The sequence below is a fragment of the Neltuma alba genome, unplaced genomic scaffold (assembly GCF_004799145.2).
Source record: "Neltuma alba isolate B1F8T4 unplaced genomic scaffold, ASM479914v2 tig00002734_pilon, whole genome shotgun sequence".
In the NCBI taxonomy this organism is placed as follows: domain Eukaryota; kingdom Viridiplantae; phylum Streptophyta; class Magnoliopsida; order Fabales; family Fabaceae; genus Neltuma; species Neltuma alba.
The window spans coordinates 20,401-48,358 of NW_021632991.1; the positions used below are offsets into that span (position 1 = coordinate 20,401).

Genomic DNA, 27,958 nt, shown 5'->3' on the forward strand with positions numbered 1-27,958 from the left:
TCCAAAATTAGATGCTGATGTTATATCCTCTTGTATTGTGGTAATGGTAACTGACAAGCCAGATGTGAAAGTGTCACAAATTATTGAAAGGATGCAATCCATATTTGGTTACACTGTATCATATAGAAAAGCATGGAAAGCAAAACAGTTAGCAGTTGCGATTGCTTTTGGGAATTGGGAGATCTCATATTCCTTACTCCCGAAGTGGTTAGCCGCAGTTCAACACTTCATGCCTGGATCATGCATACATTTTTCAAATAAACAATGCCCTGAAGTTAGTACAAATGATCAACCAGTTGAAATGTTTCATCGTGTTTTTTGGGCATTCAAGCCATGCATAGATGCATTTCCTCACCTCAAGCCTATTGTACAAGTTGATGGAACATTCTTATATGGAAAATACAAGGGCACGTTGCTCATTATAGTGAAATTTGAAATTGTTTCTTAAAAGATGAATTTTTTATATTGATTTCTAGAAGATGAACTTCCATTACAAGTATGATGAAAGATATCGAATAAATTATTCTTTTGTGGATGAATTTTGGAAATTTTTCACTTGAAAATGAATTTCGCATATAACATTTTAGTAAATCTTCTTAAAGTATAACATTTTGATAAAATTTTTTTACTGTTTATAGGTCAACAGTAAAAAAGCTTGCATTCTTGGGAAGGATGATTGAGACGTATGGGTAAGGCAAAATTTTTTTTTTTTTAAATGTGTTATCAGTCTTGGGAAGAATGTATCATTTTAAAAATTTCTTTTTAATTTTAAAAAAATATTCAGATATTCATATGGAATGGAGGCAGAAGAGGACAGAATGGCTTAGGGCTCTTAAAATTAATCTATCAAAGATGAACTTCTAAAATTCATCTCCACTAGATGAATTTGCAAATTTTCCCACTTTATTGAAGAACTCGTTTTGGGTAAGATAAAGTTTATAAATTCATCTTTTGGTGATGAATTTCAAGTGTAGCATTTCGGTAATATCTTTCCGCGCTGTAGCATTTTGGTATTTTATTTTACTGTTTATAGCATGTGGGTAAAAAAGCCCGAGAGTTTCTAGCTCCTATAACTTGATTATTCACTGGGTTAGTTATTATTTATAAACTACTACTTTCGCTACTAAATATAATAACTAGTTAACTAATTTGATATAATAACTAGTTAAGTAATTTAAATAGATTAAAAAAAATAAGTTAAGTTTTTTTGTAATAAATAATTTTTTTTCCTAAAATATTCTTACTAATCAAATTTATTGACTAGAAATATTATTATTAAAATGACTATTTAAAAAAATTGATAAATATGATAAAAAAATAAATTGACATATTATATTTAAAATTAAAATAAAAATTAAACGAGATCTTATATTAATGACTGGAGGTAGTACTTATTAATAAGATTTGCATATTAATATGGAAAATCGATATTATGATTTTTTTTTTGGCCAACCGATCTTATGAATCTGACCCTTCCTTACTAATTAAATTTTTTTGAGATTGTTCCTAGTTTTCTTTTCATTACATCAATAATCAATAAGATTTTTCAAATCTAAACATCCAACAGCATTTTACTTTATTTATCTTTATTATATCCGAATTAGTTTAAATTCCCGCGTCCCTATCCCGACAATTTTGCGTTTCGGTCTCGATTTCTCGCATCAGTTTCTCATGAGGTCATCGTCATCTCTTTTAGCTTTCCCATTCTCTTGAGGGGCAAAAAAAGAAAAAAATTCCAGCGTTATGGGGCAACTATATAAGATGACTCCCAGTCCCATCCTTATCTCCAAGCAATTCAAATTCCGTTTGACGGCCCTGTAACTTCAGAAATCTCGTTTTCTTCCTCTTTTGTAAATCAATGGCGTTTAGGAGATCCCTTGCTCAACGCTTACTCAAATTTACCAAATTCTCTTCGCCGGCTCCTGCCAATGGCCGTTTGTCTTCTTCCTCTGTTCATCCTCGAATACCCACGAGCCCCAGCAATCCTGACATTGCTCCGGATCCGGGAGATAAAGGCATCTTCCTTCGTTTCTTGCACAAGCGGTCGCTGTTTCAGCCGGAGCGCCGATCGCCATTGCTGGGGGATGGCGTTGTTGATCAGCTCAAGGCTATTAGCGCTGCTGGAAATCGCATTCGATTGGACGGTTTGGTTCCTCCGCCGGAGAATGCGAATATGGCTGTTGGGGATGCGAGGAAACTGTTGAGGGCTGCGCAGCTGGAGTTGGTGAAATCGAAGCTGCGGGAGATCCAGGAGAGCTGCATACCGTATTCGGAGTTTCTTCAGATCTGCGCCGAATATTGCTCGGATGAGGATCAAGCCAAACGAACGGCTAAGATGCTTGATGATTCTGCTGCTGTAATTGTCTTGGGAGATGTCGTGTTTCTGAGGCCGGAAGAGGTGAATACCTATCCCCCTCTTGTCTTTTTATTTTTCTTGAAGTTTTATTCAATTGCCCCCATGTTATTTTGCTCCTTGTTCTGTTGGGTTAGTTTTCTGGGTTTCTCAGAGGGTCATGGTGGAGATCACAGATATGTTTCACATACTTTCCATTTATTATTCACCCCATTCATTTGGAGACTACCGAAAACTGATAAGCTTTTCCGGTGACTTTTGTTTTTTCGACAGGAAATTGAAAGTTTGTTGTTTCGCCAGTTCTAAAACGTGTAAAGGATTCCACGTTTCAGATGGTAAATTAGGGCTTCCCAAGGACCGAGAAAGCCCTCATTCTTCCTTTCATCACAAAAATCCTTTCACTTTACCTAAGGGAATTAACTAATTAACTAATGAGATTTTTTTTCCTAAAAATAGTATTAGGGTTATATTATGTGGGAGGGGCTATGGGTTACTGTATTGAGAATTTGAGATCATTTCATTAGGAAAAACGTGAAGTAAATAAAATAAATTTTTTAAAAAACAAAGTAAGTGGGATAAATTTGTGATGTCGAATTAAGTGTGCCGGCCATCCTTTCCCACCCCTAATTTCTCTCATGGGAAGGGAGGAAGCGAGGAGGCTGGATTTAATGTGAATCCGACCTCATCACTTCCTGTGCTCGTACTGGATGGCAAATCGGCCTCATTTTTTTCGTTCACCAGAGATTTCTCTTATTTTTTCTTGTGGATGAATTAATGGGATTCCCCCCATTAGTTATTTGAGGAATAACTTGAAGTAAGAAGAATAATTTTCACCGCAATGAAAAAGAAGTAAATGGAATGAATTTGTAGATTGGGATAAAGAATGGCTTTATGCAGGCTATCCTTGCGGGGCATTGGTTTCGTGCAGGAGAGAAAGGGGTGATATTGCGAGAAATTTATTATTGTAGATCTCACCTCACCTCTTTATTTCTCTCTTGTCCGCACGAGATCCTCGTGTATTAGGGAAAACCATTCAATTCAAATATTTACCCAAAAACCCATTCATATCTGGATCCCCACCCCGTTCATTTCAGGCAACGCACCAGGAAACTTCAAATTTAGACTAACATTGATGTGAAACATGTAAAATGCTCATTCGAGTTGCTTCGGCGCTGCTTCTTTTAATTTTATTTTTCAAATTTTAAATGATCGAAGGGAAAAAAATATTTGTTGATGGGCAAGTGGGTCCTTGGGAATGGGAAATTTGGATTCCTGACGGAAAGTTGGGGGGGGCAGAGATGTGAATAAAAGGATAAATAGACCTTTTGGTATGTTTTTGTGAGAAGCCCTTGGGACGTCGTCCTATTTGCGCCCTGTAAAATCCAGACATTTCTGCATTTTATTTCAAGCAGTTTCCAATTTTTAGTTTTCTACTTCTTTTCACACTTGTTAGTTGTCATTTTCTTTTTCTTCACCTAACCTCTATCGCGTCTAGAAAAATCCAGTCCTTCCCCGATAAATGACAATGCCTTCCTTTCTTATTTTGTCCTTTTTCTTTCCTCCTATCAAAGTCCAATTGTGCTGACCTGGTAAACCTTTTATCCAAGCTGAGTTTGTCAAGGGTCTAAAAGAGTCCTGTCAGTTTGCATTTCCCTCTCTTGGCCTTGGAAATGTACAGTTAATCCTATAGAGAGAAGCCGAATGTAAATTGAGCCATATTTTACCCAAACTCTAAATAATTTGTGATACAGGTAGCAAAAGCCATTCAACGTCTGCTCCCAAAGACAACGGGGAAGACATATGACCCAGAAGTGGCCAGAAAGGAGCTTGAAGAACTGGAGAAACAGAAGGCAGCCATAGACACAAAAGCTGACGGCTTGGTTCGGCGTGAGCTGTGGGGAGGGCTGGGTTACCTGGTGGTGCAAACAGCACTGTTCATGAGGCTCACTTTTTGGGAGCTTTCATGGGATGTGATGGAGCCCATTTGCTTCTATGTTACGTCCATCTACTTCATGGCTGGCTACGCCTTCTTCCTCAGAACCTCCAAAGAACCATCTTTTGAAGGTTTCTACCAAAGCCGTTTCAGCTCCAAGCAGAAACGCCTCATGGAACGCTACCAGTTCGACCTTGCCAGGTATAATCAGCTCAGGGCTGCTTGCTCCCACTCTTCGCCATCACCTTCGGCTTCCAAGTTGGGTTCTTCCGTTGCTTCCCATCCCCCGTTTCACAATTCTCACAGCGATGAATTCCATTTGTAGAACATACTGACCATTATTGATTTTTCATGTATTGACCGCCTCTTATGATTTGAAAATATAGAAGGAAAGAAAAAGGAAAAACCTTGGACCCGGCGGCGGAGTCTTTTTTAGGATATCATTACAAAGCAGAGGAAAAATTCGAAAAATGCATGACTAAAATGTAGGAGCGGCTTTATGTAGCGACAAAAGCAGAGTGTTGTAATTATTGTTCAACTTAAGGAATTGTAACAGCAAAAAAATGCCAAGTGTTCCCAAGCTATTTCGCTTTCACCCGTGGTCCCATTTTTCCTAAGCCCTCCCCTGAAGAGTATATAATACCTAAGAAACCGACCTTGTTTTAACACATTTTCTGTTCTTAATTATAACAAAGCATGGTTTAGATCAAAACAAAAGCATTCATGGGGCAGGTGGAAAGAATCAATTGGCTATTTCCTTGATTCATTACATATACTGATTAGTTAGTGCGTATGATTTTAAATTTCAAAATGGAATGTCCTTGATTCTTTCATCCGGTTGTTAATACGCTGTATACAGTTTATATTTGTTATGTCAGAAAATAAGGAACTTGTAATGTTAGTTTTACATTTTTTTTTAATAAAAGATTGATATTACATTCCAGTCTAGGAAAAAGATAATACATATAGCTGGAAACTAGAAAGGAACCAAGCAAATGGTCATTAAATTCCAATGTAAGTAAATATTAAAGTACCTTTATTTAGGCTCAGAGGGAAGTTATTGAACTTGTAAGATACTCCACCACTCCCGTTGCTATCGTATTAAATATGGGGATAGGCTGGCGCGTCCATAATTATTGGATACATCAAATTCCGTACGTTATGGATTTTTTTTTTCTGTGGAGTTTGTTTGCGACGCGTCAGACTTAGAATAACCAATCAGGAAGAGGTTGTTAATTAAAATATAATTTGCATGTGGGAATATTTATGTATTTATAATGTAGGCATTTTAAAAAGCAGTAGAGGAGGAGCAATATGCTTCAACTTGCAATGGTGAAATTGGAGGAGTAGGTTAGGTACTTAGGTATGGTAGGGGGTGAAAATGAAATGAAAAGAGAAATGGAATCCTTCAATTTTTGCGACGAAGTGATTAACAGGGAAACGATTTATGGCCGCCGGGGGCGTATTTCATTATGGAGTAGTAAACATGAGAAAAAGAAGGAGGACAAGTTAAAAAGGTATTAACAAATTCATTAAGAACCTGTTTGAAACAATTTATAAGTAATTTTTAATAGTAATTTACAGAATACAAGACAAATATGTGAGAAGAGTTTTATCTCAATTTACGTAAAATATATTTATAGAAAATTTCTACCACAATCCCAAACACACACTAAATGAATCGTAATTTTTAAGGAACGGAAGGAGTAGAGTTGGTATTGGTGGACGCAAAGGTGCTAATAAACGTGGGGAAAGGGGCGAGGGAATTAAGGAGCATTGGTTAGGGTGAGTAAATAAAGATTAGGAGGGAAGATGCAGGGAAGGCTGTTTCTGGGACAGGTGATTTCCATCACCGTCACGCTCCACCAAGCTCGTGTGTTTTTACAGTTTATTATATTTTGCATTTACAATATGAATTGGTGAACAGTGTGAATCTGTTCTCATTTCTCAACAGCACAATCACACCTGCGCCCACACTGTCCCCACACGCCTCTCATCCAACTTCGGCCCATTCCCCTGCTTTTAGACTCACCACCTTCTCCTTCCTTCTCATCTCATCTCTTATCACCTTCAATCTTTGTAATTAATGGTGGTTGGGACTAGCGTGTCGCCAGATACAAGCTGACGATGCATGTTGTAATTCAATGTCTGCAGGCTTATTTTGTGTTTCCCAAGAAGCACCTCCCACAGGCCTCAACATCTTGTGTTGTTGATTGGGCCTCAATTTTCTTCCATTCATATGGCTTTATAAACTACCCACCCAACAAAAAAAAACAGAGTTGAAGGCGAAGGAACTTCAAACTTTTGTGTGGGGACAGCATGGGCTTACTGTGTGATGACAGCATTCTCTAGTGGATGACGTTGTGAGTGGAAGATGATTCCACCAAGGTGACCACTTTCCGTTTTTTTGAATTTGGCGGGCCCCGCTTGAATTGAACCCTAAAAAGCCACGGACACAGCAATGTGCCTGCCAATGTAACCCCACCAAAAGCGCGAAGGTTCCCGTGGGGGATGAGGCCCAATTAACCAGTCCAGGCCCGTCTGAGATTATTGATTGGCATGTTTCCATTTCTGACACTATGAATAATACTCTTTGATAGCAGCATTCTCCCGAGTACTTTTATACGAATCAAAACAAAACTCATCACGTATATTTATCTTATATATTATTAAATCACTTTCAAAAGGTTAGTCCAAACATCCTCTTGTCTATGAAGCTGAAGAATTAGCTATTCTTTAGGGATTAAGATTGACTTGGAATTCTGAATTCTAGAAAGTTGTTCTGGAATCAGATACTAAGAACTCAATTGATATGTTGATGTCAAATGGTAAGCAACAAATCTGTAACCTTATGTTCATTCAAATCCAAAACATAATGAAAGTTGATTATTAGGAATTACAAGTATAGCACGTTCTCAAAGAGCATACTGCATAACAGAATTGCCGACACTTTCAGCGAAAGTTCCCCCTCTTTGGATGTGTTAGGAGTGCTCCTGTTGATAGGGATTACATGGGATTGGATTCCTCCACTTTCTAGTTTTATTTATCACTTTGATGAGCATCCTAAACTTATCAAACCTAAACTGTTCACATCTCATTTGGATAGTCTGAATTTGATTCTTATTTATTTTTATTTATTCAAAATAATTATTTTAATATGTATAGAATCTAAAATAAAGACAATTTCTTAACTATTATTTTTTTCAAATAAAATTTTTTCTATTTAAAAATAATTCATGAAAGACTTTAAATTTGGACCATTCAAATTAGATATAAACAATATATATCTGATGAGCTTAGAATGCTCATCAAAGTGGTAAGCATCGAAACTGTGTCCCCAATTAGTTTGTTGTTTCAGGGAATTGCCCTCTCTTTTTGTGCCCTCCCAAAAAAAATATTAACACTAAGAAAAATAAACAACATTTGTCACCGATTCTAATATACTGTTGTTAGTTGGTAAAATGCGATGGTGATGCATAACCCAGGAGGGAAAAAACACAACACCCGCCACTCACAAAAACCACTATTGATTCGTTTCCACTTTCCATAGTGCTACATATGTCTAATGCAACAAGCATTGTGTGATCCTTGAACTAAAAATAATGATATCATAACCCCAAAAATCTACAACGAGGGGTGGTATTTGCTCCTACAAATACAATTAACCAAGAAAAGTATAGACGCTTGGTGGAGGCCTCATGAAATCACCTAAACCTAGTTGTCTTGTCCATTTCTGCTACAGTGCTAACGACCGATCGCCAGCCTTTGATGACCACAGGAATGAGCCTTGGACTCGCCTTCAAGCCTGGCACTACTTTTCCTGTAATCGGCCTGTAATCTCACGTAAAAATTCAGAAACACCAACAGAACACCAACGTTGAGCACCGAATTAAAAATCCAGGCGCCGATTCCGTTGCATCCGCCTCGGAAGAAGTGAAGCAGAAACACTCCTACATGGCACGCCACGTTGCAACCCACCAGCACCACTTGACAATTCAACACCAGCGGAAAGCACGCACTTCTCAGCCCCATCGCCGTCCAGAATCTGTATCCGTACACCACCGAATACACCAGCGTCGTCGCCAGGATCGCCGCCACTTGAAACGACTGCGAAAATTCCAGCCACAAGAATGACATGAAGATCGAGATGGACTGATTGAACAGCTGGAACAACACCAGTTTACGACGTCGTAAAATCGTGAAGATCGTCCTCCACATGTGTAGGAATCGAGACAAGTAGTACACGTATGACCAGAAGAAGACCCGTCCCGAGGGTCGAGTGCCCAGTGGAAAACAGAGCAGCCATTGGAATGGGTCTTTGAGCGTCGCCAGAACCAACGGGTGTCTCTGATCTCAACGGCGGCGGAGAGTAATATACCGGCGAAAATAGTGACGGAGATAAGGGACATGAACAGGCTATGAAGAGCGGGTATGGGGCCAAGAGGAACTGCACGGGTCGGGCGGATGAGGAAAGCCAGAAGTCGATGGAGGAAGAGAGAGATGAAGAGATATGCGGCTATGGAAGTGAAGAGGAACAGCCAAGTGGAACCCCATGACTGGGTGTGGCTCCAACGGAAATTGACGATCGCCGGATGCTCCGACAGATAGAAGCCGAGGTTGTGGACGACGGTGGAGGTGTTACCGATTGCAGGCGAGACAACGTCGTAAACCATGACTAGTCTCTCACATGAAGTAATCTTTGTCTCCTTCCTCTAGGCGAAGGAATTTATACAGAAGGATATTTTCTGTTAGTCGGCGAATTTACTCGCCGCGAAAGAGACTATGTTCTGCGCAGACCAGAAATAGACATAAAAAAGAGAGAGAGAACTAAATCTGTCGGCGAACGAGCATTAAGAAATTTATTACGTGGCAAAATATAAATGGTCGATGATGTGGACACCCCTTCCACATGTAAATTTAATACTTAAGTAGCTGTATTTTATTTTAATTTTAAATATAGAATTCTCATTTGTTTTATTTATCAAATTTATTTATTTTTTTAAAGTAGTTTTATAATAATAATAGTTTAACGAATACACTTAATTAACAGAAATATTTTAGAAAAGACAACTCTTATTTATTACAAATAACTAATTTAATTAATTTTTTTAATTTACTCTCTTAATAAGTATTAATTAATTAATCATTGTACAGCCGCTCGCATGCCGTCTAATTTCTGGCAATTTCATTTTCATCCCCATTGATCTTTTCCGGGCCTTGTTAAACGCCATTAATGCTTGGATTTCAGATCATCTTCAACTAAGGCACAATTTTTTTAAACCAGAATATGTTCAATTTCTTATCATAAAAAATTTAAATGGGTTCAGTCCCGATATTTACCAAAGTTAATGACATTTAGCATAATTAAAACAAATCTGGGAGCTCAAAGTAACACTTCCAAAAGCGCATGTTCTTTGCTTCCTTTTACTAGATTTCAAACTACAAAACACACCCTTGTTCTTATTATTGTAAATACAATTATATATGTAAAGGTTGGCAGACATGATAAAAACATTATTTCCATGCGCGCTTATCTTTAGTTTGATTGAAATAATAGTACAATAATTAATCAGCAAAGCACCGAATAATTAAATCATGGCTACTTAAATAAATTATTTTACTGGAGTCCACACGTTTGTTTCTTTCCTCCCCCACTTCCTTTTCATGACGAAATAATTTCAGTATTATAAAGATGAATCTGATACCGACCTTCATTTGAGAACCGCTCATTTGTTTACAAATTAAATACAAACACACATCGCAAATATAGAACGAGTTAGTGAAGTTGTTCGTTTTGTTTTTTTTAATTCTTTTTTATTGGAGCTACCTATATGGTGGTAAGAATATTATCTCATTTAAAAATAAAAGACTTGATCACATCATATTTTGAAGTGAAATACATATGTCAAGTGGAGAATGGGGAGTACTTTAGCAGTTGCTTGAATCTAAAAATTAAAATTCATACCCTGTGGAAGCTATGGCTATTGCTTACTAATTATGACTGGTTGCGGAAGAAGATCGTTGACAATAACAAAATGAAAGGGAAAAAAAACATATCAAGTGACCTTAAATTTAACAAAAATTGTTATTGAGATGACATAATTGTAATTTTAAGGATATAAAAGTCTGCGAAGGTACCAGTTAACTTTAGGAAAATATGGCAGTAAGAAAAGGTTATATTGTAAAGCTTACAATTTAAGGCCTTCAATTTTAATGTCCCCCCTCCCCGGGGGGGTGAAAATGCTGGTCAAAGGAGGGATTCCATAGATTTTTAAATTATATGCCAAAAATTCATGACAGATCCAACTCAGTCTAAACCAATATGAAAGTAAAGTGAGGCTTGTGTCACAAGTTACTTAATCAGGTCTAAGAAGAACAACAGAAAAAAAAAATTGTTCAGCGACTAAATGAAAATAAAAAAGATTGCATGTTGTAAAACTAATTGAAAAACAATTATTTAGATCACCTGTTTATGAAAAGTTTAAAACACGGTATAAGTCATGGGAAGTGATATACAATAGACACACTGGTAGACACACCAAATAGTTTAGAATTCTCGTCAAACCTAACTTTCTAATGAAAGAGGCAGGGCCTCTCAGAAGCATCACTTAATTAATGGCTAAGTTTCACACCAGAAAGAAAGGAATTTGTCATGAGAACGAAACAAACAGACTAAAGTAATGGGAATACATGCTTGCTTTCCCTTAACTCATGCTTAAATTATTCGGGAGTGGTTAGAGTTTATACGAAGGCTTCTCAACCTAATCTTAATTATATTTAAATGCAATATGCTATCAAATGTAAAGTGACCATCCTTGGTTGCATTTGCAAGCAAGTCTCGGTTTTTCTTTTCCTTTATTTACTATTTGCAGCAGATCAAGTTACCTTATGGTGACATTTGCAGGCGGATGATGAAGATCTCCGGCAACTTGATGAACAAACATTTGAGCAGCAAATGGGCTCTGAAACGGTTCAGATTAATCAAAACAACTAAGTTGGAAAAAGGAAAAAGATTACCGATAAATTCTGAAGAGAGTTCATTGGTTCAGCCAATGAGACAAAAGGCGTATGCGTCTTGGTAAACACAGAATGGCGACAAGGGCGGAGAGGGATCAGCAGTTTACCACTGCAGATAAGGATCTTACGTTGTAAGATGTGACTGTCTCGATTGGAAAGCTTACCTCTTCTCTACTATTCCATAATGTTCGTGAGATTGGAAATGCATTTGGGACTTACAGGACAGTCCAAATGCGCAAAATTTGTGTGTCTGAAGTTTAAACCCATCCTAATTTGGGACTTTGACCCGCCATATCCCTTAGTTCAAAGTATCCAGAATGATTGTAGCCAAAAAAAAAAAAAAGTATCCAGAATGATGATTTGAACTTTGGTTTTAAGAAAGAAAGGGTGCAATATGAAACTTTGGTTTGAACCTTTCCTGAGCTTGCAATATCCATCAGCCTTCCATTGGTTCCTGTTCGAGTGTTTGGAATGATGATACTCATTTGGATGGAAGTGGGATATGAAATAGAATGGCAATGAATGTAGGAAAAGAGATAGTAACTCCGGAAAGAATATTTGGCACGCAGAGGGGAAAAAAAATTGATGTTTGGGATCCCCTAAAAAATATTTAAAACAATATTTTTCACGTAAATTGAGACAGAATTTTTCTATCACATTTTCCTTAAACTTGGTAAAAACCACTTTAAAAATGTTAATTCAATCGATGAATTCACAAGCGGCCATCCACAATCTACACCCAATGTGAGTGTCATCAATCCATTGGCAGGGGAGATCTATTAGGCTCATCACCACTGGACGATTCCTAAGTCCAAAATTTGGTGCCCAAAGGCAAAAGGGTTTTTCCTTTTTCCTTTTTTAATCTGAGTACAACTCAAACGGGTTTGAACTTTGAAAGACTCTCATGATCATATCAATTCAGTCGTCAATGAACGGGCACAGCTAACTCATATTACAATAAACGTTAATCAGCATGCTGATCATGCTTCAACTCCAAAAAAAAAAAAAAGGTATGCTGATCATGCTAGAAAAAGGGTCAGATTGTCATAATTGAGAAACCACGTGGCTTATGATTACATCGTTGGCACAGTTGTCATCAACGGAATTAAAGACCACGTGCTCACCAACCCGAATACCCATTTTCTGTCCCCTGACTATCTTCCAGAAAGCTTGCAGGTAAAGCTGGAAAGAGAATGCTCCTTTGAAATTGAGCTCATCTCATTCCCTCATCCCCATTTTCTGAGAGGCTCATACTCGTAGTTATACATTCTTACCTTTTTTTTTTTTTTTGGCCCCCCCAAAGTTATACTTTCTTACTCATGCGTATATATTGTTCTCTTCTCAGTCGAAAAAGTAAAGATGTATAAAATAGCAGATATTACAACTACACCCCTGAATTCGTTACCAATTTAAAACTTCACAGGAATCCTCACGTCTGCAAATTGTAACTTTGTGAGATCGAACATGAGAAGTAAAACACATACAGAGAAGTTACTGCAAGAAAAGGAAAACAGCCCAATTGTACTTACGCACGAATGCAATTAAAATCATTAGGCGAAGACCTCGAACAACGAAGTAAACACCAAAATATATATATCGTTCTGCAAACACCAAAAATACACACACACACACACACACACATGTATATCATTCTGCAGTTTAAGCCATGACCTTAGAACCCTCTGATTTATTGACTTAAAAAGTCAGAACCCCAAATAACACAGACAAAATATGCTGATTCTTTTCTGCTGTCATCAACTTCTTACTCGACAGACCACTAATGTACACTAGCTAGCTAAACAAAGAAACATGAGGCACAGAGTAAGAAAGCCAGCAAACCATGAGATAACAATTACAAGAAGCACAAAAGAGCAGTGCAGCTGCCGCGAATACAGTTGTAAAAAATTAAACTGGCAAAAATCTGAATAACGAAAATGACTTCTTAGGTATTTACAGAAATGATAATGAACCTCAACAATTCCTGTGCTCAAACGCAAGATGGTTTTACTACCCAAAAATGAAAGCAAGGAGGACCAATACACCAACCAACAAAAAGAGATTCTTCAAAACATTGTCCTCATGACGATTCCCCTGACCAGTTGGGTGGCCGAAATCACGTGCGGGTCCTCCATGAAAGGCATTAAATCCAAACGGATACCCAGAGGTCGTCCCATAGACAGTGGCATCTTGAAAACCATGGAATTGAATATTAAGAAGCGACGGTATAAAGCCACCAAAGGCCGTAGAAAGGGTGAAATTTCCCATCCTTGCTGTTGCCGTTGGTATAAATCCTCCCATCAATCCAAACCCATAACTTCCAAACGGATTGGCTTCTGGTGTAGGAGGCGCTTCAGGCCTCTGGCCAGCAGGGCGGCGGGGAATCTCCATTCCAGGGTACGACTTTGTTCTAGGATCAGTCTGTGTTTTACCCCTTCCATACAATGGAACCAGTTTTTCCTCCTGGACAAGAGCCTTACAAACCGGACATTCTTGAGAATGCGAGTGATGGTGAAGCCATTGGTAGAGACATGGCCAACAGAATAGATGACCACACAGAGTGATAACTGGGTCTTGGGCTAAATCGAAACATATATTGCATTCAAAATCACCAGCATCATTCGAACCATTCCCTGAGCAAGACGGGCTTTGAGAAGACGTGCTCATCGATTCCCCAATCCCATTTGCCATGGCTCACCCCCGAAGGCCAAAAATGCACAAAAACAAGACCCTGTTCATCAACAAAAAGAAATTGCATAAATGGAAAAAAAAATTAAAATACATCGGAAAATCTGGAACTGCTATAAAACGCAAAGCATCATCAGCAGTTAAGGGAGGATAAGAATCATCGAAATCACCATCTTCATTTAAAGTTGAAAATGAATAAGAAAATTCTTTCAAAGGACAAGATTGCATAATCAAGAAACCATAAAATAACCAACGAGAAAAAAAAAAATGCTCGTTATAAACCAATACGAAATCAAGGGGGAAAAATAAAAAGGAAACGCACAGGTTAGGTAATAGGAAGCGTTAATAAGCACCGAAGAATGAAGAAAAAGAGGGATCCCCAAGCGGTGACAAGCACATAACGACCATCGAACTCCACACCAAACAAAATGGGGATTGAAAATTACAAGAAAATGGAGGAAGATAAGAATAAACAAGAGAATTGATAAATCGAATCTTACAATCTGCTTTAGACTCGGCAACTTGATTGGGGACGGAAGCGGAATTGGAACGAGAAAGTGAATGTTCTTCAAAACCCCTAAAAAGGCGATTATTGCGCGTAGAAGTTTCTAGGTTTTTTCTGGTTTTGTTCGTATAAATTAATCCCCGCCTATTTTATTTTTTATGCTTTTTTACAATAACTGTTTTTAGGCCGGAGGGTTCGAGAAGCGAGAGATGCCGGTTCCATATATATAAATATATATATTTATTTATATATTCACCTTGAAAATTTTTAAATTTTAATTAAAAAATAACAAATATACCCCTTTTACTTAGGGTGTGTTTGGATGAAACCAAACCATGGTTTGGAAAAGTGATTCTGGAGAATAGATTCTGGGGAGAATAGATTCTGTGAAGAATAGATTCTGTAAAAAAGTGATTTTGAGAAGTGAGAGTGTTTGGATAGTTGTTATCAGAAGCACTTTTTATATATACAAATTACTAAAAAAAAGACATAAGTTAATATGATAATTATAGAAAAAATAGATTTTATGATATATTTTAATTTGAAGGAATAAAATTGTTAATAATATATTTTTTACCAACATAATTAATAATACATAAGATAATATAATTAATAAATAATTAATGTGTATATATATTTATAAAATATAAGATTAAATATGTTTATCAAAAAATATGTTTATCAAAAAAATAACAAGATACATATCATATAGGCTCTCACACTCTCCCTTTTTTCTCTAAAAGCAAAAAAATTTTGCTTTTTCCAAAATCATGGTTTTGGAGTCAAAACCATGGTTTTGGTTTTTAGAGGGGGTGTTTGGGTGATTGACACCCCAAACCATGGTTTGGGTCCCCAAACCATGGTTTGGGTCCCCAAACCATGGTTTGGGGTGTCACCCAAACACACCCTAGCACAAGGAAACTATATGCTTTTCTAATATTAAAAAATTATGACCCATCAAAATTAGGCCAGACTTTTAAAGCTCTGAAAATAAGAAATTTTATTATATGTCAGTAACTACTTGATTGGATATCAGAAGAGATGACATATTATTTAAAAATAAAAATACAAGGATATGAAATTTAATTTTTTTTAAAAAAAGAACTAAAGATAATAACTAATAAATCTATCAAAGTGCTTACCAAAAGAATGTGTTTTTTTTCTCAAGAAAATATGTAAAAATATATCCAAAATTTCTTCAGCTTTCAATTTTCTTGAAAGAAAAACAACATTTATGACCCTACCTTAAAAAAAAGAAAAAGAAAAAATCCCGCCGACAAACAACATATTATGCCCACTAGAGCAAGTAATATGCGGCTCAACCCGCCAACCTCCCAACAAGTGGCGGGTTGGGTTGATAAAAATTGGGATCGTTTTAAAATGAAAGTTTTGAGCCCATAACCGCCAAGCCCAAACCGCGGCGGGCCAACCTATTTAACATTTTTTTCTTTTTTGCAAATTGTTCCCTTTGCCTCTCAGTCTCTACACTCTCGACCCAGTCCACAGTCCAACAGTGAGCAGTCCATGTCCAATAGTCCAACACGGCAACACCAACACGGTCCCATTTTCACATTTTGCTTGCGTTTCGCACTCCTCCTAGACTCCCAACTCTCCCAGACCTAGTCTCCCAATCGCCCTCGGCCAGTCCTAACTCCCAAGTCCCAACTCCCAAGTCCCAAGCTCTCCGCTCTCTGTCTCTGCTTTGTGCCTTTGCCCTAGCTCATGAGTGATGATTGAGCACTTGATAGTTGATACTTGATAGTAATTTGTGTGTTGTGACATTGTGTTTATGACTTTGTGGTAGTGTTAATTTGGATTTATATTTTAATTTGAGATGTTTGTGAAATTATTAAGGACATATCATGTTCATTTAATCATATGTTTAATATTTTGATATATTTGAAACTTGAAACTTGAAACTTTGGATGGATTCCATATTTTATTTATGATAATTTCTATTTGCATGTTTTATTTTACGTATTTAGGAATTTGAGACTTTGAGTAAGTTTTATTTTTAAAAAGAGTAAAAAAAATTACAAAATTTGGCTGGTTGGTGGGCCTAACCCGCCAACCCACCCGAGCAGGCTGGGTTGAAAAAAATTCTAACCCGTCAGAAAGCAGTCCTAAAAAGCCCAGCCCGCCAAGCTTTAGGCCCGCCACGAGCCAACTCATAATCGGCGGGTTGGCCCATATTACCGGCTCTAAATTGCCCACATGGTTGGGTGTTTTGGGCTCCCTACATGGGCCGAACGTTCATTGACTCTGCGAAACTGAAATGGTGGGGAATGGATTCCTAAGGTAAAGTGGACTTCTTAATTGCAAATTAATTGGGCTTTCAATTAGCAATTAAAAACAACGGCTTTAAGGCCCCAACAAACATTAGTTCATTGCCTAAATATATTGTTGCATCTGTATCCTTGTCCTCGAGATGATCCTCTTAAACGCTGGTCCCCAAAAAAAAAAAAAAGAGAGAGATGATCCTCTTAAACAATTAAACGCACATGTATTCAACGACAAGTTCGAACCTGAGACTAGAGCCGGTAATATGGGCCAACCCGCCGATTATGGGTTGGCCCGTGGCGGGCCTGAAGCTTGGCGGGTTGGGCTTTTTAAGACCGCTTTCTAACGGGCTGGGATTTTGTCAACCCGGCCCGCAAGGGTGGGTTGGCGGTTAGGCCCGCCAACCCGCCAAATTTTATTTTTTATTTTTTACTTTTTTTAAAATAAAACCTACTCAAAGTCTCAAATTCCTAAATACCTAAAATAAAACATACAAATAGAAATTATCATAAATAAAACATGGAACCCATCCAAAGTTCCAAGTTTTAAGTTTCAAATATATCAAAATATTAAACATATGATTAAATGAACATGATATGTCCTTAATAATTTAACAAACATCTCAAATTAAAACATAAATCCAAATTAACACTACCATAAAGTCACAAACACAATGTCACTACACAAATCACTATCAAGTATCAACTATCAAGTGCTCAATCATCACTCATGAGCTAGGGCAAAGGCGCAAAGCAAAGACAGAGAGCAGAGAGCTTGGGGCTTTGGACTTGGGACTTGGGAGTTGGGACTGGCCGAGGGCGACTGGGAGACTGGGTCTAGGAGAGTTGGGAGTCTGGAAGGAGTGCGACACGCAAGCAAAATGTGAAAATGGGACCGTGTTGGTGTTGCCGTGTTAGACTATTGGACATGGATTGCTCACTGTTGCACTGTGGACTAGGCCAAGAGTGTAGAGACTGAGAGGCAAAGGGAAAAATTTGCAAAAAAAAAAAATGGTTAAACGGGTTGGCCCGCCAACCCTGCGGGTTAGCCCGCCGCGGGTTTGGGCTTGGCGGTTATGGGCTCAAAACTTCTATTTTAAAACGGTCCTAATTTTTATCAACCCAACCCGCCACTTGTTGGCGGGTTGGTGGGTTGAGCCCGCGGGCTCAACCCATATTACCGGCTCTACCTGAGACCTAAAGGGTGTTTGGGTAACCTTAAAAATACTTTTCAGAAGCATTTTTCTGCAAATCGAGATAAATTCCTCTGTATATCTACCTCGTATACCGTAAAAACACTTTTCAAACTATAGTTTTATTTCTACCCAACGACTTCCCTAATCTAAGGATAAGTGGTATCTGTACCTAACCCGGTCGTACTAGAGTAAAAGTACTGCATAAATGCGAGTTGATTATATATAGTTGCTTTGTGACTAACCATTGAGGTAGTTTCTTTTTTAAAAAAATTACTACATTCGATCTTTAATATAAAAAATCGTTTGAATTTTATTTTAATTCTAAATATAATATTCTAATTCACTTTATCTCTTATATTTATTTTTTTTAAAACAGTCCTTATAATAATTATAGTTCTAATTAATACATTTGATTAGTAAGAATATTTTAGGACAGACAATACCTATTTATTTCAAATAACTAATTTAACTAATTTTTTTAATTCACTCAAATTAGTTAACTATCTTTTATATTGAGAACTGGAGATAGTATTTAACATCACTTATCACATTTGGATTTGTTGACAGTAGTTTTCTTTTTCTTCGAACTGCTGTCTGAACAAATGAGCGTGAGAACTTTGAGATCACATCGGTCACAGTATTTAACTTCACTTATCACATTTGAATTTGTTGACAGTAGTTTTCTTTTTCTTCGAACTGCTGTATGAACAAATGAGCGCGAGAACTTTGAGATCACATCGGTCACAGTTTGTTCAAATGCAAGTGTATAAAATAGAACCACAAGATGAAGGAGATAAAATGGAAATTAAATTGACATGCATCTATATGTGCATATGTTGATGGATCTCCTCCATCTGCTTCTTAGCATCGCTTTAAATCAATAGGCTGAGTATTTACCAAATGAAGCAATCCGAGTCGTTTTCATATGTTGTCAAACAAACTCAATTTATTTTGCTCTTCGGCTTACCTTATTACTCTTCCGGTCCTTAATATATGAGTTAATTAGAGACTTAATGTTGGCCCTATATATAAGACCTGTTTAACATTTTTATCAAATTTTTTTTGAAATTAACATTATTGATATTCTCCTAATAATAATCAAGTAAGAAAGAGAGAGAATTAAAAAAAAATATTTATGGTGTTTTAGAAAAAACACATTATACTACCTCCAGTCTTAATTATAAAATCTTGTTTGTAGTCTACAAACGAGATCTTATAATTAAGATCAGAGTTAGTATTAACTAATTTAACTAACATAATTAATCTATTCAAATTAGTTAATTAGATCTTATATATATTTATTTTTAATTATTGCCATCAATTATATTTTCCTGCTTTACATATTCACTTAGGTTTCATATTTTGTGGTGTATAATTAAATTCACATGCATTGAAATGAACGAACGATTGAACACATGTGGCCTTATCCTCGTCTTTACGTATCGCGAGTGTTTTGTTTCCAAAACTGTTCTGCACAAAGTCACCAAGGTTAGCTTAAAGAGCACCTATATCTACAATAAAATAGCAGGAAAAAGAAAAAAGAAAGAGAAAAGCCCCAAGTCATCCACGAAGGTGTTTCAAAGTCGGAGATGGAGAATTTTAAAAGGAGCAGGAATTGAATGTGAAGAGGCGCAGAAAATTGTAGGAAGTTTCAGACTTTCAGGTACACGTCAACTTATATGAAAAAAGTGAGAAGATCCAATTTATTATGCCTGTCATCGCTGCCAAACAAAAGTGGTACGAAGTCCTCTTCTGACTTCTGAGCCTCCCATGAGTCAACCTACACTTTTATTACCTCTGCACTTTCTTAATCTCCTTCCTTTTCTTGGCCCTTTCTTTGCCTCCTAATATTATTCTATCCAACTTTCCCTCCTCATTTTTTATTCCCTAGATTCAAACTTAATGCATTATTAAAATAAATTGAATACCCGAGTTAAGTAGTAATTTGAATTTTGAAGTTAAATACTCTTAATATATATATGAAAGAATCTTGTAGTCTAGTTATATAATAATATGCATTGGTTAGCCTACACACATATGTCAAACGGTCAATTTGCTCCCCGACCTTCCGTTTCTCCCTTTCAATTTCAGTTTGACTCGACATTGGTACCGAATTAATAGGAAAAAGAGGAATACCTTGTTCTGAATGGCCTAACTACAAAATATATCCCACGTTAGGTTGGGTCTAATCTAACATTGGCATATGACACTCAATTATATATCAAGCCTCTGGTTTCACATTTAGTGGCTAGTGCGATGCCCTTGGGTTATTTTCATGATAAAAAATTGCGCAAGTTAAAAGCAATTTTTTTTTCAAAGTATAGTTCATATAAGTTATCATGAGATTATTTTTATTAGAAAAAAAAATCTTCTATAAAACATTTTTAATTGAAAAACATGTTGAATGAGGCCAAACTAATTAATGATGCAACTGCATATTTTGAATGTGGAATTTCTTCAGCCTGACTCAGCCTGATTTAATTGAGTGTAGGTACACAACTAAATGAGAATACCAAGTATGTAGTATTAATTATGAATCAAAAGGCTAACAAAAAATGTTTGGTTAAAACAAAGCAGTTAGACAAAAACTGCGCATGTGGCAAGCGACTTTCCATGTTAATTAGACCCATCTGCGTGTGTGTGTGCGTGTTTATATATCAATACCAAGTCTTTTTAATTGAAAGAGAAATAAGAAAACAGAATTATTTAAAAAGATCATTCAAATAGATTTGTGAGACATCCCTCTCACGAGCAATTAATGCATAACTCAAAGCAGAGAACAGCCTTGGATCAGGCCAGAAGGTGCGTGCCAATAATTGGAGAGGCATGGATTACTACTGGAGGGAGTTAATTAAGTGCAACTTTGCTGTCATCAACTGCCACCTGATCCTGAAATCCAAGCCTGCCTCTTAAATGTATCTACCACATGTCATTTATCCATAATCCCCCAATTTATTGCAGCTAGCTTTAAATCTTCATATTTTCCCCATTTTTTTACTTCCATTTTTTTTTTAACGAAACCCAAGCACTACTATATACTCCTTTAATTAGTCCTAATTATAAGTCAGAGAGAAAAATTTGTTTTGTCATATTTATAAATCACATCATTAACTTTTTAATATGAATGTTTTATTTTACCTTTTATTTATTATAGTGTGGATTATTATTTTTTTGAAAATTGATATATTAAATAATGACAAACTTAAGAAGTTGCTAAGTTTTAAGATCAAGTTAATAAGATTTAAGATTTTTTTATTCTCATGATATATGTCGGAAGTCATTTATAAAAAGGAAGATGAACATTGCCTAGTTTTGGTTAAGAAAAAATTATTTTTGTTCCCCATTTACTTGTCCTAACTCAAATTATTATGTTAGCCTTAAATATATGTCATGCTCCAAATTTCAAGATATAATTATCACTTAGTTCCGCTAATACACGTTAGATTGAGGATATTAAATGAATATAGTTAATAATCCTTCGATCTTAATGTAAGACCCATTTTATAATGTAATTTACAATACAAAGTATATATTACATTTATGACCAAAAAAGTAATATTTATAATAGCGTGATATTAAATGGAGGAAAAAACAGGAAAAAAAAATACCCCCTCTAGTCCGGTACATAATATAAGAAATTGGTTAGAAAAAAATTGTGATACAAAATATAAGAGGTTGTTAGGATAAGTAACGTGATTTTTTCTTTACTTTTGTCCCTATTAAGGAGAGAGAGTGGAAATAATAAAAGTGTATTTAAAAAATAATTTATTATTTTTGAATTACACCCTAGAGTTGATACGTGAAAAAAGTTATAATTCTTACGTAGTGCATAGATTTTGCTGACTCTTTAATTGATGTGTTTTCTCATGACAGGATAAGAAAATAAGGACGAAGTAAATAGTATATTGTCCTATAAAATTTGGGGGCGGGGGGCAAATTCCGGCCAAAAAAGAAAAGGAGAATTATAATCAAATGTTAAAAAAAAAAAATAATTATTAAAAAGTCCTAATAACAACCTAAAAAATCTGTAATAATAAGTTTTATAATAAAGAATAACAATTTTTGAGACTTGTTTTATAATTTTTTTTCTTCCTTGAAACTTTATTATAATTCTCTCAAAAAAAAAAACTTTTGTCGTTTCTAGTGATAGGACATAATTTGAAAGTTAATTTTTCATTTTCGTAAAACAAATTACAGAATTTTTTCGCCTACAACAAATTACAGAATCTGAACCTTCGAAAATAAGGATTATACTTTTAAGTTTATGCTTCATGTTAAATATTGATAGTAATAATCTCTTCGGGCTATAAAATAAGCAGTGATTCAAAATATTTTACATATACCAGGGTAGGGTAGGAAGTACCAAAAAGTTAAATAGCTCATTAAATTTGTCGAAAAAGCTGACAAAAGAATAAATTTATAAAAAAGAATTACATTTCTTCACTGATTACTCTTGTTTAACAAGAGCAAAGCAAGAAAAATATCACTAATACACTGTGGAGACCCACACATATGACTCTTATTTTGGATTAAAATAAGTTTTTTTTTTTGGTATAAAGAAACATGAGTTATAATTTAGACTGAAATAAATATTTAACATTATGGTAAAAAGTCGTGGAATGTCAAAAAGCTTGGAATTTAATCTTCAGATGTGAATGATGGCCAAACCTAAGAGGGGAAAAAAGTCTTCAAATATGAACAGTTAAGATCACTAAAGCATGAGGAGGAGGGAAGGTCAGTAAACGTCACGATTGTGAGGATTAAATTGAAAACCAATCGAGCAAAGCAAATATTGATTCCCCACCCACATGTCTTGTTTAGCCGTCACTTTCCCTTTCAAATTAACCAACACTTTCTTTCAAACTTTTGTTCCTTCTCATCAGGGCATGCCCATTTTTTATAACTTTTTTTTTTCTCCATTTTAAAATATTATTGCAGGGTTTTCTACCAACAAAAGTTTTTACGTTAGCTTTCTCAAAACAACCTGTAAAGTTATAGATATTTGTTTTTTCATCAAAGCATGTCTATAATTATTTTATACATTTAAATCAGCATTAAATATATATTTAGTAAACTGAAGTGAATTAAATTTTTTTAAATATATCTATTTTTAACAAAGAGAATTGATATCAGTATTACTATGTAAAAAATCTAATTATCTTTTTACTCTGATGTTACTGCTCTATTTTTTTTTTGTTTGTTTGCCCGCAATGTTAGAGTACAATGTTACAAAATTGCATAAACTGGGAAAAATAGATGTGAGCGTCATACAAAATCTGAGAAATAAATTATGCCATTACCTATGACTTATGAACAATGAATGATTCCTATTGATTATAAATAACTTACATTTTATACCTATTTGTAGAGTATATGAACGTGAAGACATAAGATGATATAATGCGAAGATAAATAATTAATTGAATATGAAAATGATTTATGAGAAGTGTAGAAATGTGAGGGGTCCCACGTGCGTGGGAGGTGGCCAGATTTGGGGTGATGTGGGATGTAGAAGTGCCGCTTAAGAAGGGTGTCCGTCTAATCTTGTTAAGCATAAATTTGGGGCAATTAATTAAGAAGCACCCTCTTCCTGAGACACAATTGGACACCTCCCCCCTTCTTCCTCTTCCACCCAATAATTATTTCCATTATTTTTTTTTTTGGTATTCCCTATTCCTCAATCATCGCCATTCTCTTGCTTCCATGCCGTTATTAAATTGCTCCCTTCTCCTTGAATATACAATATATATATACTCCTCCGGTCCTAAATATAAGACCCTTATACACACTAGTATAAGGGTCTTACATTTAGAACCGGAAGAGTATAATTACGTACTTTTGTCAATACTTAAAAAAAGTAGTTTTCTTAATTAAATACTTTAAATATGCCGTATTTTATTTTCTTATTTTTTAAAATGCTCACAAAAGGGAAAAGTGGAAAAGATCAATTAATTACCCCATTCGGTCTCCTCTGATGGCAGAAACTGATGGCCCCTTTTTTATAAGTGATTGCATGAAAAGATGATGGACTATTTCTTACTTAGGCTAATACAACTTTTAGCCGTTTAAGCTCGTTCTCATTTTAATTTTGGTATTTGAAATTATAAATCATAGATTTTGATTTCTTAAATTTCTTTTCAGTTAAAAAATTTAATCCTTATAATTTAATAAAAAATTAGAATCATTTTGCCCCTTGAAGGACTGAAACTTATAATTTAAAATTTCAGGATCCAAAACCAAAATTCATGCAAATTTGATGTTATATATACTAACCCTTCTTACTTTCTTTCTTTCAAATTTACTCTTTTCTATTTCTATTAAGTTGAGTAAAAAATTGCATGTGAGAGACTAGTAAGCATAAATTGGAAAATATATTTCTTTTTCACACAATATTAATAATTTGACTACTCAAATAAGTCAATTAATTAATAACATACTCAACCCTAACATTTTTATAAAAAAATAAATAAATCACGCATATTAAGAAATATAATTAAGATCAATAAATATAGTTAAGAGTTATTTTTTTCCCTAAAAATTCCTGATTGTTTAATATGGTGACCATGTTTTTTGTATTAACAAATGAAGATAATTGTCTTTCTTAAGGAGGGTGAAAAGAAAATTTTTCAATAAATACACAAGACAATGACCAGTTATTTCTTATATATTTTCAAGCTAAGAAAATACTTGTAAAAAATTCTGAAGGGAGTACTTCTACAATAATACTATATAAAATATGTAATCACATTAATGTCAAATTTTGTATTAAATAAGAAACCTACTCGATGGCCCCAAATTAAAAAAAAAAAACTACTCTTGAGTTTGAAAATAATATAAAAGAATATGATTATCTATATTAAATTTACATGCGCTGAGTGTTGGAGTTTGGTTGTTTGTACAGAGTAAGATGTAAACAACTTGTGCACGTACAAAATTGTTGGAATTGTGGAGGAGATAATGCCAATGGTGAGAAAATATGTGTGAGAAATTGGAAGAAATAGGAGTAGAAGGAATTGCTTTGTTTTGAAGCCTGGTTTTAGTTGAAAAGCATTTCAGAGGCTTGGCATATTATGGATTCTAAAGTCCATAAATAGAAGCTTGTGAAGAGGGTGCAATAGAGCTTTCCTTGACGTCGATGGCTGAACCACAGAAAATGAAGGAACCGCTTGAAAACCTGGAATCACCTACTCCTACGAACTGCCTTCACCCTTCAACTAGCTTAGCTAGGGACACTCCTACAATACATTGTTCTTCATTTCATTTATTTCACTTGTTATTAATTATAAGGAGAATCACAATGAGATCTTATACAAGAAAAAAATTACAAAACAAGTTCCAGAAGTTGTTATTCTCTGCTTTAAAACTTATCATTACAAACTACTTATGTTGTTATTAGACCTTTTAGTAGTTATTTTTCTTGTATGGAATTTGATTGTAATTTTCCTTTAATTATATGCATGGCATATTGCTCCACCCTTTTTTCGTCTTGATTAAATCCTCTTCTTCAACTATCGTCCCCCTTCACTGCCCCTGATTCACAAACAAACAAACAAACAAAATTAAAATAAAAAATATCAGCTCGCCCCTCTGCTGTCATTTACGACCCTATTAATTCTCTCGCAAATGCCTGTTTTTGACTCTTTTAGGTAGAAATCAACCGCACAAAATAGATGAAGTAAAGCATATGCTGCCTTCATCATCTTCACACGTGTTTTTTTTCTAGTGCTCCCAATAAATCACTAGTAGGAGAAATGAGAAAAGAACAAAATAAAGTTCGTTTGAAGCTGGAGGCGGTTTGAATCAACTTGAGTTGAAAGCCAAGAAGATACACAGATACTCCTCCTCCTATAGAAGTGTCGTCTCGATCTCTTCCTTCCCTCCTCGGATTCCTCTCCCTTCCCTCTCTCTCTTCATTCTCAATCTCTTATACATCCCTCCCCCTCCCCCTCCATTCTCAGTTCCGCCATGTCTTTTCCTTCACTCCTCCCTCTTCTCATCTCTCTCCTCCTCCTCCTCTTCTTCTTCCCGCCCACCATTGCCACCGCCACTCTTCGCTTCAAACAGGCCCCTCGCTTCTACAACTCTCCCTCCTGCCCCGCCTCCGAAGACGACGATGCCGCTGTCCACGTCGCCATGACCCTCGACCTCTCCTACCTTCGAGGTTCCATGGCCGCTATCTTCTCCGTACTCCAACACTCCTCCTGCCCTGACAACATCGTATTCCATTTCATCACCGCCGGCTCCAAGCCTTCCTCCTCCTCCATCCTCAACCACACCCTCTCCACTTCCTTCCCTTACCTCCGTTTCGGAATCTACCCTTTTCATGATACCTTCGTCTCAGGCCTCATCTCCTCCTCCATACGCTCAGCATTGGACTGCCCTCTCAACTACGCCCGCAACTACCTCGCCAACCTCCTCCCGCCGTCCGTCCGCAAAGTCGTCTACCTCGACTCCGACTTGGTCCTCGTCGACGACATCGCCAAGCTCGCCGCAACGCCGCTCGGCTCCCATTCGGTCCTCGCCGCGCCGGAATACTGCAACGCCAATTTCACCTATTACTTCACGCCGTCTTTCTGGTCGAACCCGTCTCTTTCGCTCACATTTTCGGGTCGGAGGGCTTGTTATTTTAACACGGGCGTGATGGTGATCGATCTGAAGCGATGGCGGGAGGGGGATTACACGAGGAAGATTGAGGAGTGGATGGAGCTGCAGAAGAGAATGAGGATCTACGAGCTGGGATCATTGCCGCCGTTCTTGCTGGTTTTCGCGGGAAACATAGCTCCGGTGGATCACAGGTGGAACCAGCACGGCCTGGGAGGAGACAACTTCCGGGGACTTTGCCGGGAGCTGCACCCGGGCCCGGCGAGCCTCCTGCATTGGAGCGGGAAGGGAAAGCCCTGGGCCCGATTGGACGCAAACAGGCCCTGTCCACTGGATGCGTTATGGGCTCCTTATGATCTCCTGGATACGCCATTCTCTTTGGAAGCCTAGAGTCGCCTCGCCCGACGCCTACCCAGATTCATATTTGTTTAATTCTGTTTTTCATAAATCCAATTACCTTTTTCATACAACAGAGCTGGCGCCAGAGTCACTCAGGCTTTCTATGGATCACGGTGAGATGCTTATTATTATTACTCAAATGTAAGACATACCTTGTAGTGTAATTTGCGTTACAAATTGGGTTTTAGGCCGGAGAAGTATTATTTTTTGGGATGTACAGTGAGATACATATTCTGCTAGTATTCTTTTCTTTTTTTTTTTTGTTGGTTGGGATCTAGTTAAGTGTATGACTGTTATAGATGGAATAAATCAGGCACATGGGGGCACATATTTTTGTAGTTCATAGAATTTATAGGTCCCTTGTTTAATTAATCGTAACAGGTTGCAATTATGAGATTCATAATTATTTATGTGGCATGAATTATTTATTCACAATTAATCGTCACATCCGCTCCACCACGCAGAGGAACACATGCAGTCCATGTATAATACTCGTATTATGACTAGATCTCAACCAATTCCGGAGAGGAGACATTATATAGGAACCAGTCAAATGATTGCGTACGCGTCCCTTTACCTTACTTTTAACTCAAAACTATTATTCTACAAAATACTCTACCTATGTATGAGAACTTTTTGGCATTAGTAAAAATTGTGTTGGAGTCTGCCATACCCACGGTTTAATTTATAGAATGTGTTCCTAGTTTCAAGGGGATCTCTGAGATTGGTATAGTGGGCGCGGATCAGTTCGAGATCCTAGATACGTGACGTTCTCATGCCCGAGGACGGTGTGAAATTGTAATTAAATTTGTTAAAGATGTTTAAAAAGTTGCAACATCCATAAAATGACGAGATTTTTACCTAGGCGCCATTCTTGCATAATAAATAGTATTAATTGGCAGAATGCTTTGAATTTTATTTCTTAAAATATTTTGTTAAAAATTTGATCCAGTAATTAGGATATAAAAGAGGTTAAGAGGAGGAAAATAA

At 36.4% G+C, this 27,958-nt stretch overlaps 3 protein-coding genes and 1 pseudogene across 4 annotated transcripts; 2 read left to right on the plus strand and 2 right to left on the minus strand.

Moving 5' to 3' along the window:
* The first annotated feature begins 1,788 nt into the window (after window positions 1–1,788).
* Window positions 1,789–4,881, plus strand: LOC114736367 (calcium uniporter protein 2, mitochondrial). Its single transcript, XM_028924155.1, has 2 exons — window positions 1,789–2,398; window positions 4,105–4,881. Exons 1-2 carry the CDS (start codon window positions 1,859–1,861, stop codon window positions 4,609–4,611), a joined length of 1,047 nt encoding a protein of 348 aa, XP_028779988.1. The 5' UTR covers window positions 1,789–1,858; the 3' UTR covers window positions 4,612–4,881.
* A 2,794-nt stretch (window positions 4,882–7,675) lies between these two features.
* On the minus strand, window positions 7,676–9,127 carry LOC114736402 (elongation of fatty acids protein 3-like; annotated as a pseudogene).
* A 3,989-nt stretch (window positions 9,128–13,116) lies between these two features.
* Window positions 13,117–14,565, minus strand: LOC114736393 (E3 ubiquitin-protein ligase RNF185-like). 2 transcript variants are annotated; one of them, XM_028924191.1, is made up of 2 exons: window positions 14,489–14,565; window positions 13,117–14,031 (listed from the first exon to the last, which is right to left on the minus strand). In XM_028924191.1, exon 2 carries the CDS (start codon window positions 13,989–13,991, stop codon window positions 13,311–13,313), a length of 681 nt encoding a protein of 226 aa, XP_028780024.1. In that variant the 5' UTR covers window positions 13,992–14,031; window positions 14,489–14,565; the 3' UTR covers window positions 13,117–13,310. The 2 variants fall into 2 exon arrangements, with proteins under 2 accessions (XP_028780024.1, XP_028780034.1); XM_028924201.1 differs by lacking the exon at window positions 14,489–14,565 and adding an exon at window positions 14,311–14,437.
* Window positions 14,566–25,925: 11,360 nt separating this feature from the next.
* Window positions 25,926–27,340, plus strand: LOC114736378 (probable galacturonosyltransferase-like 1). Its single transcript, XM_028924165.1, has one exon. It carries the CDS (start codon window positions 25,934–25,936, stop codon window positions 26,957–26,959), a length of 1,026 nt encoding a protein of 341 aa, XP_028779998.1. The 5' UTR covers window positions 25,926–25,933; the 3' UTR covers window positions 26,960–27,340.
* Window positions 27,341–27,958: the final 618 nt, after the last annotated feature.

Coding starts and splice junctions, on each gene's coding strand:
- LOC114736367 (XM_028924155.1), top strand. CDS start 1,859: ATGGCGTTTAGGAGATCCCTTGCTCAACGCTTACTCAAATTTACCAAA. Junction 2,399..4,104: donor TGTTTCTGAGGCCGGAAGAG/GTGAATACCTAT, acceptor TTTGTGATACAG/GTAGCAAAAGCCATTCAACG.
- LOC114736393 (XM_028924191.1), bottom strand. CDS start 13,991: ATGGCAAATGGGATTGGGGAATCGATGAGCACGTCTTCTCAAAGCCCG.
- LOC114736378 (XM_028924165.1), top strand. CDS start 25,934: ATGTCTTTTCCTTCACTCCTCCCTCTTCTCATCTCTCTCCTCCTCCTC.